Here is a 22,070-nt window from a genome sequence, read left to right as displayed (position 1 = left end):
GTGCCTCTATGTTAAATACATCCATGTGCTAATTAAGGTGTCGCTTGCCTGGCTGCAACCTTAGTGAAGGCTCTCGGGTACATCCCGTCATATCCCAGTGTGTTTATTTATTATCCTCTCGCTGTGCTGCCCCCCGAGTTCACTGTATGTATGAGAAATGTCTTCTCGTGATGTTCTATTATAAAATAGACTTATGTCAGATCTCCAACATATGCCTGAGCGCCCCACTGCATTCTAGCAGAGCTATTTTGTCCCTCTCCAGACCCAGTAGAGCGTGAAGTGTATAGAGTGCTTTCTATGCATACGGTTCCTGCTACCCACGTTTTATGCTAGATAAAGTTCAATAGTAGAAAAACACTTATCCTTTACAAGTTCATCTCTGAATATATATATTCTTAAATTCTGCAAACACAAGTAAAAAATAAATTCAACTGAAGCAGCTGATCAATATACATGATTCACAGAATATTAGTGTCAAGGGGGGGCAACTATTCTCCCCTCCATCAAAAGAGAATTTTGCCTCATTGTTATTTAGTGGGTAACAGTTGTATTAAAGGGGTGATTCACCTTTAAGTGAACTTTTAGAAAAAGCCATTTTTCTTCAGTTGGTCTTCGTTATATAGTTTTTTTAAAATTATTTGCCTTTTCCTTCTGACTCTTTCCAGCTTTCAAATGACCCCTTCTAAAAACAAATGCTCTGTAAAGCTACAATTTTTTTTGATATTGGAACTTTTTTAATACCTATCTTTCTATTCAGACCTCTCCTATTCATATTCCAGTCTCTTAATTAGGTAATTTGAACCCCAGCAACCAGTTTGCTGAATAAAAAGCTAAAAATAACTCAAAAACCACAAATAAAAAATGCTAATTATCTTAGAATACCACTCTCTGCATAATATTAAAAGTTAAGTCAAAGGTAAACATCCCCTTTAATACAGTTCTATTTTGTAGCTGCACTGGGCTTGTGAAAGGCGAGTGCTGGTTGGTTGCTCTGGGTTTCTTGCCCCAGGTCAAGCTTTGACAAAGTTTATACTATAAACCTACTCAAGTGCAAGTTGGATAAGACCATGGATATTGTCTTAGCAAGGGCATTGGCAACCCAGTCACCACCAGAAAAATAACACTTTACCTTCACTGGATTAATAAGAGGGAAAGACAGAGAGAGGAGGGTCTCTAACCTGTGAGCCCTGAAATTATTTTAAAGGAGAAGCAAACCCAAAAGTTAAAAAGACTTCCCTACAAAGACCACCCTCCCTCCTCCCCCAGCTTTAGTGTTACCCCAGGAAATGCCCCTAACTCTTTGCTGCAGATTCAGGCATCAGAGTTCATGGGCGCCATCTTCAGCCCTTTCGGTAATCTTAGGAATGAGACCGGCGCTTCAGCAATTTCCGTGAGCTTCGGCGCATGCGTAAAACAGAAAATTGTTCCAACTGCACATGCGCCGCTGGTCTCATTCCAAAGATTAGCAAAGAGAAGAAGATGGCATCGTGAACATCGCTGGACAGAATCTGCACAGAGGGGTAAAGACTTTGGGGTATTTGCTAGAGGGAGGGGGGTCTATGTAGGGTAGGGGGTAGGGGTTTTTTAACTTTTGGGTTTGCTTCTCCTTTAAGGAGGGGATCCAATAGAGCCACAACCACTTGGCAAAGTTCTATCCCTTTGAACTTGAGTTTGAAATCATAGACCAACCAGGTTGCCCATTCTCAACACTATAACATGCTCCTCATATGTAGGTGTTGCCTTCACTAATACCACCTGACACACTTAAAATGTGGTGTGAGAGGCGCGAGCTGTTGGGCATATTCAGTTTATGTCATATCAATAGGGGTTGGTAATTGAAACCAATGAAATAGTGTTCAAACATGGAAAGCAGATTAAATCTGAGGCTAGATGATCGTGATGCTTTTTCCATCATTTTTTCTTCTGCCCAGGCCCTTTCTCTATTCATATCCACACCACAGCCTGGTTGCTAGGGTAGGAGAAGGTTGGACCCTAGTGACCAGATAGCAAAAGACTACGTCCAAATTCAATGATTACAAGGTAATTTCCAGATGAACTCTGTTTAGCGACAGCGGATTGAACCGAGATTCTAGTTCATCTGCTGAATTCACTGATTAGATCCCTGGTGGCACCGTGCAATTCACTGTGAGCATCGGAGGTCCAGTTCTCCAGCAGGTCACTAAAGTCCGGAGTGTTGGTGTTGAGTATACAGGCTGGGGCCGGTGTAGGCTCCTTCCAGAAGGACATGGGCAGCATTCTATTGGCCATGGGAAGTAGATGAGCATATTTATTATGAAGTCTTTGCTGCCTGCCTTCTTTGCTCCCTGCTGCCTTCCGCCTTGTGTATTTGCGAAGGCCAAAGTCAAACAACTCCATTAAGGGTCCCAGTTTTGTAGGATCTTCTTTGGTGCAAATTGACTGTAATCTCTTCTGGTCTATGTCTCCTGGAGGGGTCAGGGGGTTAAATAAGTCCTCCCTGTCATAATGCGTGGCCTGTGCCATCTTCACAAGGTCTTGATAGTACACCTCCTGCCCAGATAGACGGGGGGCACAGTAGTCCTCATAAATGTTGCATGAATCTGGATCTTCTTCCTTCGTCTTTGGTCCAAAGTATCTTTGAATATCTGAGCTAATTAGCTCAGAAAACTTGAGAAGTTGAAATGTCATTTCAGTGTGAAGGTCACTGGTTTGTTGGCTATTCATATTGTCACTTGGCACAGGGGTCGCTGGGTTCAACTCTTCCACCTCATCCTCCATCTCCTCGTCCTCCAGGAAATCTTCTTCCTCGTCCTCAGAAGATTCCTGAAAATCCAGGTCATCTTGTAGTGACGGATGTAGAAAGGTGATGTAAAAAGGTGGTGGGAACTTGAACTCTGGAACGTTTCTGATCACACCTGTGGCCATTGTTTCAAAACAGGATCAACTAAAAATAGAAGAGAAACCAATTATCGATTTGTGTGCAGCAAAAAAATTGCATCAAATACATCATTCTCACCCTAAAGTCAACAAATACAAGTTAGATTAATTGCCTTTGTTCACATCATCATCATAGGGTGTTTGTAATCCCCTCGTTTCCCATTTATAACCCTATAGCCCTACATTTTGGTTCAAACCAGTTTCCTAAACGTTGTCTCTAATCCTGCCTAGTGGTCTAGAGGTTGGTTGGTTCTGTTCTCATCTGGAGGTCTGTGGGTTGCTTTGAAGCCAGTTTAGTCATCTACAGGTTGGTTCTAACCTCCCCCAGTTAACTATAGGTTGGTTCTGTTCTCACCCAGTGGTCTGCAGGTTTCTAACCCTGTTTAGTGGCCTACAGGTTGGCTATAATCTCCCCAGTTGCCTAGATGTGGTTTTAGCCATACTCAGTATCTTATAGGTTGGTTCTTTCCTCACCCATTTGCCTAGTTGTTTTTAACCCTGCTTAGGGGCCTACCAATTGTTTCTAAACTCACCCATTTGCCTGTATCATTGCCTTCACATTGGTTATTACCTCCCCCAGTTGCTAGTTGTTATTTTCTAGTCCTGCCTATTGGCCTACCAGTTGGATGTAACTTCACACAGTAGTCTGTAGGTGGTGTTTCATCCTGATTAGTGGCCTACAAGTTGTGTCTAATCCCACACTATTGCCTACAAATTGTTTCTGACCTCACCAAGTCACCTACAGGTTGGCTCGACCCTCGCCCAGTTGCTTGCAGACTGCGTCTGACCCTGCCTACTGACCTACACATTGGTTCTAACTTCACCAGACATATGTAGGCTCACTCTAAGCCTGTCTAGTGATCTATAGGTTGGTTGGTCTCTCATCTGGATGTTTTGAACCCTGCTTAGTGGCCTTCAGGTTGGTTCTAACTTCCCCCAGTTGAGTACAGGTTGGTTCTATTCTCACCCAGTGGTCTGAATGTTTCTTACCCTGTTTAGTGGCCTACAGGATGGTTATAGTCTCCCCCAATTGCCTACTGGTAGTGTCTAACCCCACTAGATGGCTTACAGGTTGGTTCTTTCCTCATCCATTTACCTAGTTGTTGTTGTTATTTTAACCCTTCTTATGGTCCTACCAGTTGTTTCTATCTCACCCAATTGCCTGCAGGTTGTTTTATAATCTCCCCTAGTTGCCTGCAAGTCAGTTATAACCTCCCCCAGTTGCTAGCTGTTGCTTCTAGTCCTGCCTATTGGCCTACTAGTTGGATGTAGCCTCACACAGTTGTCTGTAGGTGGTTGCTAACCCTGATTAGTGGAGTCCAATTTATTTCTAACCTCACCCTATTGTCTACAGGTTGTTTCTCACCCAGGTGCCTATAGGTTAGCTTGACTCTCACCTATTTGCCTGCAGGCTGTGTCCAACTCTGCCTATTGACCTACACATTGGTTTTAACTTCACCCAGATGCCTACAGGCTCTCTCTAACCCTGCCTAGTGGTCTATAGGTTGGTTGGTTTTGTTCTCACCTGGAGGGCTACAGGTTGTTTCAAGCCCAGCTTAGTGGCCTACAGGTTGGTTCTAACCTCCCCAGTTGACTACAGGTTGGTTCCCTTCTCACCCAGTGAACTGCAAGTTTCTAACACTGCTTAGTGGCCTACAGGTTGGTTATAATTTCCCAAGTTGCCTATAGGATGGCTTGACCCTGACCCAGTTGGCTGTGTACACACTGGTTCTAACCTCACCCAGATGCCTACAGGCTCTCTCTTACCCTGCCTAGTGGCCTACAGGATGATTCTAGCCCAGTCAAGTCTGGTTGATTTGGTCGCTATCCTCATAGCCCCTAAATCATTCAGTCCTTGGTGCTCATGAACAAACACAGCAATTACATCAATTCAAATCCCACCGAAAATTCCTGATAATAATCTGTTTGCATGTAGTAAATTAATGGAATGTGTGCTTGTATAAATCCAGCCCAAAATATATGTTGTAGCTTTGCAAATGTGACTATTACATACTGACAAAAGGAAAGGGCTACGTTTTTGTGGGTTCATGGGAGAAAGAGAAAACAGATACAAATACAATGGCAAGTGGGTGCTCCGTGCAAGATCATTTGCACTCCCACCTTATCTGGAGAACACTAAGCAATACACACACCAAAGCACCATCACCCCTAGACAAGCTGATAATATTGTTCCCCGTAAATAGAAAGATGACGTGAAAGTGATGAATAGTCCCATAGATCTACCCTAATGGTGTTTACTTAGGTGCAATCTCTCTCACTGAGCTACGGGATTTCCAAACTGATGGGCGCAAATCAGGAAATATTCAATTTAACTTCAATTTCATCTCTCCGTGAATGTAAAGGGGAACTTCATCCGAAGAATGAAAGAAATTACATTTTGCATATTGAAAAAGAATTGAAAGTTGCTTTGAATTAGAATTTGAGCAGAGTTCTAATTTGCTACTAGAAAGTAGATGATTGTTGCTAAATGCCCCTTAGAAAATTTTATGTTGGGCCAAATTAGTCACTAGGGAAAAACTTGTGGTTTATTATGTGAAAACTACATTGTAGTTTGTATTTGAATTTTTGGAATTTTTATTTGGAAATAAGGTCCATTTTGTGCATAAACAAACACTGAATTCAGATGAAATTGAATTTATTCGAGATTTAAAGATTGTTATACTTTTGTTTTAGATCTCCATAATCTACTAGAAAATAATATAAATATTAAATAAACCCAATAGGCTTCCAATAAGGAATAATTATATCTTAGTTGGGATCAAGTACAAATCACTGTTTTATTATTACTAAGGAAATCATTTGTAAAAATCTGAATTATTTGCGTAAAATGGAGAGACGGCCTTTCTGTAATTCAGAGCTTTCTGGATAACGGGTTTCCAGATCAGAACCATTATATCAAATACATTTAAATCACACACATATATATATTTTTTCTTTACATTTTTATATTTATTTATTTAAGATAAATGATCGTTATGCATTATAAATTGTGACCTGTTTTTTTACAAATAAGGGGTTTTTTCTGTAATTGGATCACCATGCCTTAAGGCTACTAAAAAAATATTTACCCTTGCAGAAATAAAAATAAGTCAATCGAAAACGATCCCCCCCAAAAAAAGTGTATATATATTTATAAAATAAGGATGCACCGAATCCAGGATTCGGTTCGGGATTGGGGCAGGATTTGGATTCGGCCGAATCCTTCTGCCTGGCTGAACCGATCCTAATTTTCATATGTAAATTAGGGGTGGGTAGGGAAATCACGTCACTTTTCATCACAAAAGAAGATTTTTTTTTCCACTTTTGCCTTTCCTGCCCCTAATTTGCGATTCAGTTCGGTATTCGGCCAAATCTTTCACCAAGGATGTGGGGATTCGGCCGAATCCCAAGTTATCCAGAAAGCTCTGAATTACGGAAAGTCCATCTCCCATAGACTCCATTATAACCAAATAATCCAATTTTTTATAAATGATTTCCCATTTCAGTGTAATAATAAAACAGTAGCTTGTACTTGATCCCAAATAAGATATAATTAATCCTTATTAGAAGCAAAACCAGCCTATTGGGTTTATTTAATGTTTATATGATTTTCTAATAGACTTAAGGTATGAAGATCCAAATTACGGAAAGATCCGTTATTCGGAAATCCCCAGGTCCCAAGCATCTTGGATAACAGGCCCATACCTGTATATGTATATACATTTATATATTATTATTTATTTTAGTAGGAAAGTAGGAAACTGAATGACTGTATTTTTAAGAAATCTGGGCGACATGGTTCCCCATAATTAATCCCATACCTATAATATATTTTAAACATATTTTTTGAATTACATAAATAAATGTAAAAAAAAAAGTATAAAAATTTAACCTGTATAAATGTTACAAATGTACAAACCTATGCTCAGTGCTACATTATCCCTGCACACAGTACATCATATAATAAAATATATAGTGAATAAAGTACCCCCTCTTGTAAAATATAAGGATATTATTAGTTACCGAGGCGTTTCATGACCATATAAAACACGAGGCCGAAGGCCGAGTGTTTTTATACAGGTCATGGAACTCCGAGGTAACTTCTGATATCCTCATATTTTACAACTGGGGGTACTTTATTTATTATAATACACAAGTTTCAGTGAGTCATGTGACAGAAATGACATCAGAACTCACCGTTTATAACTGATGACATCAGAACTCACCGTTTATAAGGATATAATTTACAGGATATTCATGGCTTTTGTGTATTATATATATATATATATATATAGAGACTTACCTTGTATGAGAGCTGCCTGCCCCTGTGTCTCTCTCCTTTCTACCTGAGATCAGGTATTTATAGGGAAGGCTGGGGCTGTGGGTTGATAAATATTTGATATTGTGGTATTGTAACAGGAGACTGGACAAACAGAGGCTGAATTTGCTTTAGCGCCCGGCAACCACAAGCAAAGGGAAAGGGAGTAAACTGGAGCGGATGGGGAGCTGTGAGTTAATGGAGCTCCTGCCAGGGGACAGTCAAGTGGAGCAACTGCAGCTCCAGCGATTAACTGTCCCAACCCAGATGCTGAAGCGCCCGCAGCACTTGTACTTATCCCCCTTATCACCTGCCACATCTCATACTCAAACCTGCCCTGACAAATAGCTGGAAAATTACATTTCATGCTATTTTGACTTCTGGAGTAGCATCTTTGAAAGGACATAAAGCTTAACAAACAGTCAATATTGATACAGACAATTGGTCAGTGAGGTGGAAAAGAATATAAACTGAGCCAGGGCTGCATGAAAGCCTCGGGGGGGGGGGATGATACGGTGGCGTGAAACGCGTTACTACCTTAAAGTAATAAATGTATTCAAATTTAATTGAATTTAAATTTTTTAAAGAACTGTACTAAGCACAATTCTGCAGGAACAGCCCACCTAAATTTGTTTAAGCCTATGCAGACCATAAATCCGTGGCAGCATAGGTATTCCCCTGTACTAAGCACAATTCAGCAGGAACAGCCCCTAAGTTTGCTCATAGTCTGTACAGAGATATACCATAAAACTATGGCAGCATAGGTATTCCCCTGTACTAAGCACAATTCTGCAGGAACAGCCCCCTAAATTTGTTTAAGCCTATGCAGACCATAAATCTGTGGCAGCATAGGTATTCCCCTGTACTAAGCACAATTCTGCAGGAACAGTCTCATAAGTTTGCTCATAGTCTGTACAGAGAGATCCCATAAAACTATGGCAGCATAGGTATTCCCCTGTACTAAGCACAATTCAGCAGGAACGGTCCCCTAAGTTTGCTCATAGTCTGTACAGAGAGATACCATAAAACTATGGCAGCATAGGTATTCCCCTGTACTAAGCACAATTCAGCAGGAACGGTCCCCTAAGTTTGCTCATAGTCTGTACAGAGAGATACCATAAAACTATGGCAGCATATGTATTCCCCTGTACTAAGCACAATTCTGCAGGAACAGACCCCTAAGTTTGCTCATAGTCTGTACAGAGATCCCATAAAACTATGGCAGCATAGGTATTCCCCTGTACTAAGCACAATTCAGCAGGAACAGCCCCTAAGTTTGCTCATAGTCTGTACAGAGATATACCATAAAACTATGGCAGCATAGGTATTCCCCTGTACTAAGCACAATTCAGCAGGAACAGCCCCTAAGTTTGTTCATAGCCTGTACAGAGAGATACCATAAAACTATGGCAGCATAGGTATTCCCTGTACTAAGCACAATTCTGCAGGAACAGCCCCCTAAGTTTGTTCATAGCCCAGGTAGTATTAGCTAAAATAGGTGGAAATATACTCATGTTCTAGAGATGCAAACCATGTTTTACATCATTGATCCCCAACCAGTAGCTTGTGAGTAACATGTTGCTCTCCAACCCCTTGGATGTTGCTCCCAGTGGCCTCAAAGCAGGTGATTATTTTTGAATTCCAGGCCTTTTTTGGTTGTATAAAAAACAGATGTACTGCCAAACAAAGCCTCCTGTAGGTTGACAATCCATATACAGACTACCAAATGGCCAATCACAGCCCTTATTTGGCACCCCAAAAACATTTCTCATGCTCGTGTTGCTCCCCAACTCCTTTTAATTCTGAATGTTGCTCAGAGTTTCAAAAGGTTGGGGATCCCTGACATAAAGGCTACTAATATCCAATCACATTTGGCACTCCTTTTTCATGCTTGTGTTGCTCCCCAATTCTGTTTATATTTGAATGTGTTTGGGGACCCCTGCTCTAGAGGCATGGTAGAGCTGAAGATATCAAGAGACCTGAATGTCCTGGCCATTCTTTCTTTTAATAACACATATGTACAGAACTCCATCCTTGTAGTAGTTCGCCCAACAATTTGAGTAAGAAATAAGATGTGTAACATTACCATTTCTCCATAATGAGGATTTGAGATGGATGGAAGGCTGAAAGTGGCCCTCCAAGCACTTTAAAGGGGTTGTTCATTTTTTAGTATGATGTACAGTTTGATATTCTGAGATAATTTGCAGCTGGTTATATGTGTTTTTTGAGTTATTTAGCATTTTATTCAGCAGCTCTCCAGTTTGGAATTTCAGTAATATGGTTGCTAGGGTCCAAATTACCCCTAGCAACAATATATTCATTTGAATAAGAGACTGGAGTATGAACAGAAGAGGAGTTGAATAGAAAAAAGGAGCAATAACAATAAATGTGTAGCCTTACAGAACATTTTGTTTTTTAGATGGGGTCACTGACCCCCATTTGACAGCTGGAAAGAGTCAGAAGAAGATGGCAAATAATTAAAAAACTATAAAAAAATAAATAATGAAGACCAATTAAAAAGCTGCTTAGAACTGGCCATTCTATAACATACTAAAAGCTAAATTAAAGTTGAACCACCCCTTTATTCCTAAAAATAATTTATACTAGTATATAATAATATATATAATAAAAATACTGATCCCTTGCGGTATGAGTTAAAGTGGACCTGTCACCCAGACACAAAAAGCTGTATAATAAAAGTCCTTTTCAAATGAAAGATGAAATCCAAATTCTTTTTTTCATTAAAGCATTCATAGCTGTTGTAAGCTCATTTAAAGATCTCAGCTGTCAATCAAATATTGCCTGCCCCTCTTCTATGCCTTAGGCAATTACTTTCACTTTCCATTCAGCACTTCCTAGATATCACTGCTCTCCCCACATTCCCCAGTTCTCTTAACCATTTACTTGTGTAGCCAGTGCATGGGGATGGACATCAGGTCCCCCATTCTGGTGCACAAACAAGATTCTGAGATGACACAAGACTTGTCTTAATAACTGTGTCCACAAAATGGCTCCTGCCTGCTTGTTATAATTATGAATTCCCAGACTGATGGAAACGAGATTCAAATAATTTATACAGTGTAATAAAACTTCATTTTGCTCGACTAACATGAAATATAGGATTTGGAATACTTTTTTTGGGGTGATGGGTCCCCTTTAAGCTTGGAAAGACAAGGGAAGTCTGTGCAAATAACAATGTCTCCTTTTTCAGCGCAGCAGTTCTATCATGCTTTATGGTTACCTCAATAACAAAAGAACTGGCACCACATCTAAACCTATTGTTTACAACTCAGATGGGTGTTGAGCCCTTAACAGGATTAACGAGCAGGTAGTGATTGAGATAAGGACACAAGGAGGAGAGGTTTCTGTTTAGCACCATGGACAGCCTTAGATTTCCTGCAGGTGATTACTCACTATGGGGAGATCCCTATACTGCAGAGACTCAGATAACCTAGTGAGATGTTCCTGCCATTGAGATGCTATTTATGACTATAGTTGGCTGGTTACATGGACATTGTTATTATAACAATCCTTTCTGGCTTCTAATGGGGTTTATACTGCACAATGGGAAGGGTATGGTGATATGAATGGAAGAATGGATCAGCCTTCCAGAGAAAGACAATGGAACTCTACAAGGAGCAGATTTAAGGACTCATTTAAAAAGGGTTGGATGCAACCGCACAAGGGCCAGGACAGCTACTGCCTGCTGCAGACCTGGATTAAAAGTTGGTCCCAAGACAAATAAGGCAGGGCTGTAGCAGGTAGCGGTTGGACCCCCCAGTGATCCCCCGGCTGGTTGACATGCTAAGGCTGTTTTATGTGTTGCCCACTTACTGCCTTCCCCCCACCATTCCTGTGTCATCACTGGAGTACAAAGAATTGCTCCTCAGGGTGCAAGGTACTAATCCAAACAGGCAGCCCCAAAGCCCCCTCTGGCCCCCCTAGCCACAACCTCCCTCCAAGTACCTTTTCGTGCACGTCTGAAACGAGGGCCAGGGAAGGAGGTTGGGGCAGCAACCGGGGATCATGGAAGGAGGTAAGGTGAGTAGCAGTGCGGGGAGCGGGTCTACATATGGGACAAGGTACAAATGGCAAAAACCATGCCCCTCTACTGAGAGCTGAGTCCCTGGCCTGTTCTTAATGGGTTTGCTCACCTTTAAGTTCACTTGTTGTATGATCAGGGCTGCCATCAGGGGGGGCACAGGGGGTACATTTGTACCGGGCCTAAAGGAGGGCCCGGCTGTGCTGCACTTTTCAAATTAGCCAGGCCCCCTTGACAGCGCTAAACCGCTGAAGTAACCAAGAGCCGAAGTCCCAAAGAGCAAAAGGAGCTGAAGTCACGAAAAAGGCCTGAAGCCATGAAAGGAGCCAAAGGTAAGTTCCACTTTTTGTTTTTTACCCCTGACACCAATGTAATATTTTAATTCTATATAGACCCCTGGCCACCAATGTTTTTTTAAAAATATTCTATGGGGCCACTGGTGCCAATTTTTTTTAATTTATAGGGGGCTATATGTTGTTTGTTTGGGGCTGGCACCAATGATTTATTTTAACTTGTATGGGGTCTCTGACCACCAATGTTTTTTAAAAAAACTTTTATGTGGGTACCCTGGCCACCAATGTTTTTTTTTTTTAAACTTATAATGGGGTCCTGAACACCAATGGCTTTTTATAACTTGTAAAAAGGCAAATTATTCAAAAAGTATAAATAATGAAGACCAATGGAAAAGTTACTTAGGATAGGCCATTCTATAACGTACTAAAAGTTAACTTAAAAGCGAACCACCCCTTTAAACACGTATTGCCATTGGGGATGTAATAAGCATGGGAACGTCACGAATTGTTGTGCTTTTCAATGCAAATACACAGAATACCAATTCATTCCCCCCACCACCATTCTTTTTCTCTCGATTGGGACTATTTACCTTTCAATGTATTTTCCCATGATACATTGGTGGTTTAGAAAGCCTATCCCATTGCAGGACTGGATGATTGAAAATAATAAAGGCAGGAGACTGGTGTTACTGGTCCCATCCCGATGGTGCAATGATAGAGCCATATGTCCAAGCATCTGCTCTGTGCAAAGCATCCCCGGCTCCCTCTCTTATCAGCCCATCCTGCAGGAGGTCACAGAAGTCCGTCTGGCTTATCCCCGTTGCCCAGAAACTTTTCAAGAATCCCAAACCTTAGCCATTGCCCCACACCTCCTCCTCCCTTTTTGTCTTCCCTGCTCTTATTGATTTTCCTGGGAAGTGAATCAATAGTGCCAATATGTCAGCACTTAAGGAGAGGAGCAATGAATTACACAAGCCATTAAGCACAGGAGCACCGCTGTCATTAGATGAACATTAGGAGAGCAGTGATTGGCTTTGCCTCCAGATAACAGATAAACTAAAGCTCCCCATAGACGCGACGATTCTTCTTGCCGAACGACCGATTTTAGGGAAGTACGACCAATCCTTCGAAATTATCGTGCGGTTAGTGGGATTCGAACGATCGTCCATCTTACGATTTTTCGGCCGACATCTGTCAGGAAATTGATCGGCCAGGTCAAAAAATCTTTGTCGGTCCCAGTGCAATCTATCTATGTCTCCAGGGCCAAGCAGGCAGCTCCCTTTTGTTTTCCTGGCAAATTGGTCTTTTTAGTTGATGGACAATTCGTACGATCATTCTGAGAAGATCGTGGTCTCACGATCAGGATCGGATCTTTTAAAAATCTCAGCATCTATGGCCAGCTTAACCCTGACAGTCTCCCACGTAGATCAGGATCTAAGCTGTTTATCAAAGGAAATGTATGAAATGGCAGGCGTAATTCACTCATTTATTTAAAGGAAAACTATACCCCCCAACAATGTAGGTCTCTATAAAAATATATTGCATAAAACAGCTCATGTGTAAAACCCTGCTTCATGTAAATAAACCACTTTCATAATAATATACTTGTTTAGTAGTATGTGCCATTGGGTAATCATAATTAGAAAACTGCCATTTTAAAAAATAAGGGCCGCCCCCTGGGATCCTAGGATTCACTGTACTCACAAACAAACTATACATGTTAAGTCACATGAGCCAATTAACAGACAGAGTTGTGTCTTTTGCTTCCACACTTCTTTCTGTTATAGTTAGAGCTGCAGTATTTCTGGTCAGGTGATCTCTGAGGCAGCACATAGACCATCACGAAATGGGGGTTCAAGGCAAGAGATGTAAAAGGGCAAGATTTACTTAAATATATATTCCAGTTTGGTGAGATCCTTTAATATGCCACTACATTTGATATAAACTATATGTTGCTTAAAGTTTTCCTTTCCTTTAATTTAGATTTTATTCTGTCTATTGAAAACATATGCAGGCAAATAGCCTCATCCTTAAGGGCGTTCACTGCCTGTACTTAGATTAGCGGAACTAATGACGCACAAGGCAATTATAAGCATTTGTAGCTCCGCCGGGGTGGGGACAAAGGGATTGAAATCTTTCTTCCAATGGGAATCACCTGCAAGGGCCTGGTTGCAGTCAAGTGACATGCGCTACGGTCATTCCCATTCAATGAATGTAGAACAATATCAGTATTGTGTCCCCACCCCTGCAGAGCTGCGAAACACTTAAAACCGCTCCCACAAATCCTATAGTACAATAACATATGCAGGTATTTAGCTACAAACCTACATTACTCTCGGACATAAAGGTGCAATAAAAAGATCTTTGGGAGTAATGGCACACAGAGCAATTTTAAGCTTTTTTAGCTCCGAGGGGGTGGGGAGATAATGCTTGAAATCTCTTCCCTTTAAATGGAGAATGGTCTGTAAGGGCCCAGTCAAGTGACCTCAAAGGTGGCAGTAGCTCCAGGGTTCCCATAGCAGCCAGTTATCAACAACCACAGCAGCACAGATGCCATTTTGACAGTGAGCACCGGACAACAGAAGGGGCCCCTACACTTGCGAATTAGCCCTCAATGCTCCATTCTATCCTGACTAGTCCTCTGTGTCAGACTGGCCCACCACTGTACCAGGAAAACTAAAGGTGGCCATACACATAGAGATCCACTTGTTTGGCGATTTCGCCTTGAGGTGGGTGATATTGTGCTGATCTGATCCTGGGCCCTAGGGCCCAACGATCAGATCATAATGTATGGAATATGGGCAGTCAGATTGCGGGATCGCATCAACGATGCCCTGGCATTTCAGGTACAGAGGCCCAATCTGCTCCCCACCAGCCCACTAAATAGTGACATTCTCTGGCACACAGAACCAACAGATGGCCTGTACGGGACTGGCTGTGGTTGCCTTGGGCTGGTAAAAAAGCCTTAAAAGTGCAAAGTGCAAAAAAGGCCACAGTTGGGTATTGCACAAATAGCTGTGCACTAGGCTTTGAATGGAATGCTGCCTGGGTTCAGGGGCAATTCTGGCCCCTAAATCGTCCTGAGACGGCTCATGTGATGTCCCAACAACTTCCCACTGCTCTCTGAACTAGAAGAGCTGAATTTCCAGTTTTTTATCCAGAAATTCAGATCTTAAAGTCTCAAGGAGCGGCTTTCTGGCATCTCTGGTAACTTGCTTTCAGTGCTCAACCTGCAGCTGGCTGAAAAAAAGCTAATCACTGATTGGTTGCTATGGGTTACTGCCCAGATGCAAATGTGCCCAGTGTTCATAAATAAGCCCCAGTATGCCTTAAATTAATAAATTGTGTCAGATGCCTCATCCAGTAATATATTTATTGATGTTGTGTATTATGCCTTATTGAATAAAGTAGTGGTTGTAGAAAGCAAGCAATTGTGAACGCAGTCTTTACATTTATTTTTGGGTTAATATAAATATTGATATTTAATGAGGTGGATGGTAGGAACACCAGTCTACGTCGGGCCCGGTCCATAGGTGAATATTTCATCCAGTACAAGAAGGTGCAAGTGGGTGTGGTCTGACTGCCGATGTGAGCAAACGCTGATTCAAGAGCTCTGCCTAAAACCTCACAAATATCCTCTAAACGCAGCACTAAAGTATACAGCACGGAGCTGAAAACCCTACAAGGCATCCCCTACCCCAGAGGCAAATTATGAGGGTGAGCAGAGCACAAAAAAGAGCGTCGGAGGCCGCTTCTCAGCTCGAGGCAGAAATGGCCACAAGCTGTCCCAGTTCCCCCCTGGAACCACCAGGAGAGTCCCTGATTGCCAGTGCAACCCACGACTCAGCAGAGCCTCTGAATCAAGCAGAACCCACGCTACGGGATCTCATAGTGTGACCTTACCCTTATTACTTGCTCAATTTTTTTCTTTGCTGCCCCAATTTGTTGTGCCATTAATCATATCTGGGCAACATTATCAACCTCTGGAATCTGAGACATGAGCCATTGTCTTATAGTTGCAGCCATACAACAATATGAATTTGGGGGCCCCTTTGCATTGTGTTACCTGCTAACAGGGTCGGACTGGGCCGGCCCAGATCCGCACCCAGATGTGCAATTTCCAGTCTCCTTCCTGCTACAGCCCCGGGCACCCCAGTCCAACCCGGCCTGCTAAACCCCTTTTTCAGCACTGGGTGCCAATGGAACAATTAGGAGGATGCAGGGTGCAGGCCCTTATTGACCCCCTTTTACCCCTAAGAGACCCCAGAGGTAGGATCTTCTGTGTGAAAGTTCCTCTAGCAATGTGAGTGGAGAGCAAGCCAACCAGAGAACTATCTCCCTGCAGCAGTAACCCACAGCGACCAATCAGCAATAAGCTCACATTATCAACTTTAATAAGTCTGATGAAATGTGATTGGAATTGGTTGCTTGGGATTGCTACTCTGGGCACAGATTTGGTCAGGAATTTTGGCAGAACTTATGGCCCAGTCAGTTTCCTGGATCACGTGCCCTGTGCCCATGCCTTGCCTTGGAACATGAAGGGCACAATGTGCCTGTGTAGTTCTCTGTTCATATTCAGCCAAAACTGTAGGTATAAAGCAGCAGCTAATCACAAGGACTGGAGGGATTTACTGCCATCTTGTGGCCACAGAGGAAAATAGTTTAATTAAACCCGCACATCACTAGTGGCTCACCTTTAACTTAAGTTTTAGTATGTTATACAGTAGAATCATCAATTCTAAGCAACTTTTCAATTGGTCTTCTTTGTTTATTTCTTAATAGTTTTTAAATGATTACTATTCACAGTGCAACAAACAAACCAAGGATACACATACATGTGAGGTCATGCGAGCTATTTAAAGGAACACCATAAAATGCAAGTGTTTTATAGGCATATTTAACAAGGGTCGAAGTTAAAATTCGAATTTTGAGCTATTTTTGTGTACTTCCACTAGTGAATAGTCCAAATTCGATTATTGATGATCGAATATCGAAATTTATCATGTACTGTCTCTTTAAAAATTCAACTTTGACCATTCGCCATTTAAAACCTTCCCGAATTGCTGTTTTAGCCTATGGGGGACCTCCTAAAATCAAGGGTTTTCGATCGAATGCAATGTTACTTTCGATTCGAATCTGAACGAAAACTGCCTATTCACCCGAAAAAAACCCTTTTTTGATAAATTTCGGTTTGTCTTTTTTAATTCGAATTTCGAAGTTATGGGAGTTCAAAAAAACTCCCACTACTTCAAAATACGACCCTTGATAAATCTGCCCCAAAGTATGTTATAGAATGGCCAATATGAAGCAATTCTTCAATTGGCCTTTATTATTCATTTTGTTTTCGTTTTTTTTTAATTATTTGCATTTACTGATTTCAAAGGGGGGTCTCTTATTCAAATCAATGCATGGTTGCTAGGCTAATTTGGGTCCTAGCAACCAGATTGTTGAAATTGCAAACAGGAGAGCTGCTGAAATAAAAAGCTAAATAACTGATAAACCACATATAATAAAACATGAAAACCTTATAAAAAAGTATAAAAAGCAGGAAATGAATTATAAGTGTAAGTTAAAAGGCCAGATAAACTCGCGTATAATGAGGGAATGAGGACTGATATGGTCGTGATTAAACAAGTGACTTATTCTCTGCTGATATTTAACAAGAGACATTTGAGCTCATTAGAAGCGTCAGGCTCATGTATATGATGTGCAGTTAAACAGCTGTTTGCAGCTCTGGGAGGCTGGACATCGGGTCACATGACGCGCCATTATGACATCACCAGCCACTGTGTGTGATGCGAGTAAATAACACACACACATCAGGGGATGAGTTTTCCTGTAGTTTCACACTGCATTCAGCTTTTTTCTTCCTTTTCTCTTTTTATTGAGCAACGTAAGCTTTGCCCAGTAATGACTTTCACTGCACAGTTTATTAAAAATGGCAAATTTAAATGAGTGAATTACATTCAGTCAGCACTGCCTAACAGCTGCACCACTATGACATCATCGTCACCATGGCAACGGCATCGGTAAACAAGCCAATGCCATTGTGACATCACAAAGCCATCCTGTGACAAGTCAGCGAACACATAGTAAGCCTCAGTTTTCCTGCATCTTCACACCGTGTCGCATCGCAGGAAAACTTTCCCATTTTTTACATCAATTTTTATCAATTTTTATCCATTTTTATCCATTTTTATCTATTTTTATCCATTTTTATCCATTTTTATTCATTTTTTTCTATTTATAAACTAGGTAAGTGGAAAATAATCTTGAATTTTATTACATTTGAACATTTTTCAATAATGAGACCGATGAAAAAGCGCATTTTGCAAATGTTCATTAGTTTTCAGCTTTGCAGATTTCGGCTTATTACTCGCAGGCAACACAAACCGACACACACTAGGGAACACGTACAAGCGTTTTTCAACATTTTCTTCCTTTTACAGCTACAAGATATTTTGTCAGATGATTTTAAGCATTAACATGATTTTCCTGTTTGTTCTTTTGCTTTTTAGTTCTATTTACCTGAAACAAAAAACATCAATGGAAAAAGTACAAGCTACACTTGAATTTTCATTACATCTAAACCAATTCCAGAATCCGACTGTTGTACCAAGTGGGTAAGTGTGTTTTAAGCCTTTAAGGGGTCCGATTAGGTTAAATGTCTGAGTTTGGTTGAATCCAAATCTTCCAAAAAAAAATCCTCGGACTCAGTTTAATCTTAGATTCGGCACATACTTCAATATGGCAGCTTCTAAGGCATTGCTCTCACATACTCACAATGTCCTATGATCAGTGTTGAGTAAATAGTAAAACTGGAAGTTACTGGGCCCTGCAGTAAAATCATTTTAGGACCTTAGAGGTCTAGCCACACAGGCAGATTCTGGGAGATAAGTCGCCCGGCAACAAATCTCCCCAAACTGGTTTCTGCCGGCTAGAATGAAAATCAACTGGGAGAAGGCGCTCGGAGCGCTTCGTTTTCCAAAGTCGCCTCACGATGAAACTTTGGGCGTCTTTGGAAAATGAGGCACTCCGAGTGCCTTCCCCAAGGCGTTTCCAATTCTAGCCGCCAGTTCAGGGGACATTAGTCGCCCAGAAGAAGAGGAGATTTGTCGCCGGCGACTAATCTCCCCGAATCTCTCTGTGTGGCCAGATCCTTTGGGGGCATATTTATCAATGGTCGAATTTCGAATTGAAAAAACGTCGAAATTCAAATCCAAAAAGACCAACCGAAATGAAGTTGAAGTTTTTTTTTTGGTTGAATAGGTCCGTTTTCGATCGAATATGTCCGTATTCGGCCGAATTCGAATTGTACTTATCGAAGGAATAGCGCATTCGATCGAATTCGATTCAAAGTTTTTCCCAAAATAACTCCAAATGGGTTCTAGGAGGTCCCGCATAGGCTAAAACAGCAATTTTTAAAGAGACAGTACATGATAAATTTCGATATTCGAATTTTCTATTTTTTTTTTTTTTCAAATTCGAATCGAATTTGGACTATTCCCTAGTCGAAGTACACAAAAAATAGCTTGAAATTCGAATTTTTTTCATTTGAAAATTCACCTCGACCTTTGATAAATCTGCCCCTTATACATTGAGCAACATATTCCAATTGTTTTTGGATTGACATCCCCTTCAGAGAAATGACATTTACACTGTATATGGACAGCAGCAAAGGGCGGATTGTCTACCATTGAAAGGAGTACAAAGAAGCATTCTGGCAAATAAATGTCCCCTTTAAAGAAGAATTCAACCCAAACCTTAAAAAACCCCTACCCCCCAATCCTACCTAGACTCCCCTTCCTCCTCCCCCCAGCCTACCTGGTACCTGGGGCAAATGCCTCCAGGATCAGACTGGGGGGGTCGAGGGTGCCTGTGCGTCGCGCCTGTGTGCATGCGCACGGTGCAGCGGTTATGTGCATGCACGCGGCGCCGCATTAGTATGCATGTGTGCGGCACCTCGGTTCTGCGCATGAGCAAACACAGTGTGCACAAACAAAAAATTTACGCGACCTCCAACAAAGGGGGTCACAGCATAAAGAGGAAGATGTGGGTGCGAACCTGGGCCAGCGGGGCCCACAAGAGTCGGGGGTCCACCGGGTTTTTACCCGTTGCCCCGCCGGCCCAGTCCGACCCTGAATGCCCCTAACTTTTTACTTAACCCTCTGTGTCCTCGGGAGTTCACCGCAGCCATCTGCCTTTCTTTCAGAAGCAGACCGGAGTTTCGGCACATGTGCAGTTGGAGTAATATTCCGTTCCCGAACAACTGTGCATGCGCTGAAAGTCACAAAAATTTCCGAAATTGTTTTGTGACTTTTGGCACATGCGCAGTTGTCCGGGACCGGAATATTACTCCAACTGTGCCGAAACTCCGGTCTGCTTCCAAGTTTACCGAAGAAAAGAAGATGGCTGCCGTGAACTCCCGAGGACAGAATCTGCGCCGAGGGGTAAGTAAAAAGTTAGGGGCATTTGCCCCGGGTACCAGGTAGGCTGGGGGGGAGGAGGGAGGGGGGGTCTAGGTAGGGTTTGGGGGTTTTTAAGGTTTGGGTTGAATTCTCCTTTAACAGAATGTGTTTATGAGGTTCAAAGAGAGTTTGATTTTAATGTCACAGTTTAAATATTGATATTGAAAACATTGTTTTTTGTTTGTAGATGTTGGCAAATTGAGGCATCCTTTGAGATTTTGACCAACCTCCCTCACACCATCGAAACCAGGATCTTCCATACTAAAGGTATGTGTTAAAAATTAAATTTTTTTAATTCTGGTGAATAGGATTGACCTGCAAACTCGAATCTAATTTGAATTGTATTCGATCGAATTCGATTCGAGTTTTTTCACACACTTTTCAAAAGTCCACCAAACGACTCCATAGCCTAAAACACCAATTCGGCAGGTTTTTAGATGAATGGTGAATAGTCGAATTAGAATTCTTAAAGGGACAGTACATGATAAATTTCAAAATTCAAGGGGTACATTTACTAAGCTCGAGTGAAGGATTCGAAGTAAAAAAAACTTCGAATTTCGATGGTTTTTTTGGGTACTTCGGCCATCAAATTGGCTACTTCGACCTTCGAATCGAACGATTCGAACTAAAAAATTGTGCTGTCTCTTTAAAAAAAAAACTTTGACTACCTACTTTAAACCTACCGAGCTACAATGTTAGCCTATGGGGACCCTCCCCATAAGCTTTCTAAGCTTTTTTTGATCGAAGGAAAATCGTTTGATCGATGGATTAAAATTCTTCGAATCGTTCCATTCGAAGGATTTAATCGTTAAACGATTTTTCCTTCGATCATTCGATCAAAGTATTTGCGGTAAATCCTTCGACTTCGATATTCGAAGTCGAAGGATTTTACTTTGATGGTCGAATATCGAGGGTTAATTAACCCTTGATATTCGACCCTTAGTAAATGTGCCCCCAAATGTTGATTTTTTTTTTTTTAATTCAAATCGAATTTCGACTATTCCCTAGTCGAATTACACTAAAATAAACTTGAAATTCAAATTTAAAAATGTGAATGTTTAATTCGACCCTTGATAAATCTGCCCCTATGGGTTATTATTGCTGGCATAGCCTTTGTTCGCTCTGTTGTGTAAACGTTTGGTAGATTAATTAAAACTCTTTTGTTTTTAGATAATGTGATGGTTCCGGCTTCAGTTGAGGGCAGTGTTTTTCTCAGCCGTGCGTTTTACTTAAATCTAACCAAACGCGCAGTTACAATTGACGACGTTGTGATCTACACCGTTAATATCCTCGTGGATAAGAGTCAAGTAAGTGATAAAAAGTCTTTTAGATCAGCTTTGTGTTTGTGTGTTGCGTATACTGTGGCTTATGTTTCTTCTTCTATTCTCTCTACAGATTGAAGAGACTCTGAATGCCCTGGAGAGCAAGATGATCTTTCGCCTTTACTTTGCAGAAAGCGACAGAGAGTAAGTAGAGAAATGATCAGAATTGAAGAATATATTAAAACTCTGACTCTATGGGGACCTTCCCCGTAGGCTAACATTGCACCTCGGTAGGTTTTAGGTGGCGAAGTAGGGGGTCGAATTTTTTTTAAAGAGACAGTACTTCGATTCGATTCGAAGTCGAATTCATAGTCGAAGGTCGAAGTAGCCAAAAAAAACCATTCGAAATTTGAAGTTTTTTTTTTATTCTATTCCTTCACTCGAGCTAAGTAAATGTGCCCCTTAGACTTAAATATAGAAACCGATTTTCTACCTGAGCGGTTAAAGGGGTGCTTCACCTCTAAGTTAACTTTTCATATGTTATAGAATGGCTAATTATAAGCAACTTTCCTATTAGTCTTTATTATTTAGTTTTAATCGTTTTTTTTTTTTATTTCTTGGCTTTTTCTGCTGATACTTTCCATCTTTGAAATGGGAGGTCACTGACTCCATCTAAAAAATCAGATTTTCAAGATTTTTTCAGATTTTTCATTAGATTTTCACCATTTTTTCGGAATTTTCACCCAAAAACTTCGGGGTATTGCACGAAAC

At 41.3% G+C, this 22,070-nt stretch overlaps 1 protein-coding gene across 1 annotated transcript in view; it reads right to left on the bottom strand.

Annotated features, from left to right (window-relative positions):
* Positions 1 to 910: 910 nt before the first annotated feature.
* The window catches only part of XB940087.L (uncharacterized XB940087 L homeolog), a 38,098-nt gene continuing 16,938 nt past the window's right edge, over positions 911 to 22,070 (bottom strand). The window contains exon 2 of the mRNA XM_018236663.2: positions 911 to 2,923. Within this exon, the coding sequence (XP_018092152.1) occupies positions 2,095 to 2,904 (810 nt within the window). The 5' untranslated portion in view covers positions 2,905 to 2,923 and the 3' untranslated portion in view covers positions 911 to 2,094. The remainder of the gene's footprint in view (positions 2,924 to 22,070) is intronic.

Source organism: Xenopus laevis, chromosome 9_10L, assembly GCF_017654675.1.
Source record: "Xenopus laevis strain J_2021 chromosome 9_10L, Xenopus_laevis_v10.1, whole genome shotgun sequence".
NCBI classification, from domain to species: Eukaryota; Metazoa; Chordata; class Amphibia; order Anura; family Pipidae; genus Xenopus; species Xenopus laevis.
This window is presented reverse-complemented; position numbering and strand designations above follow the sequence as displayed.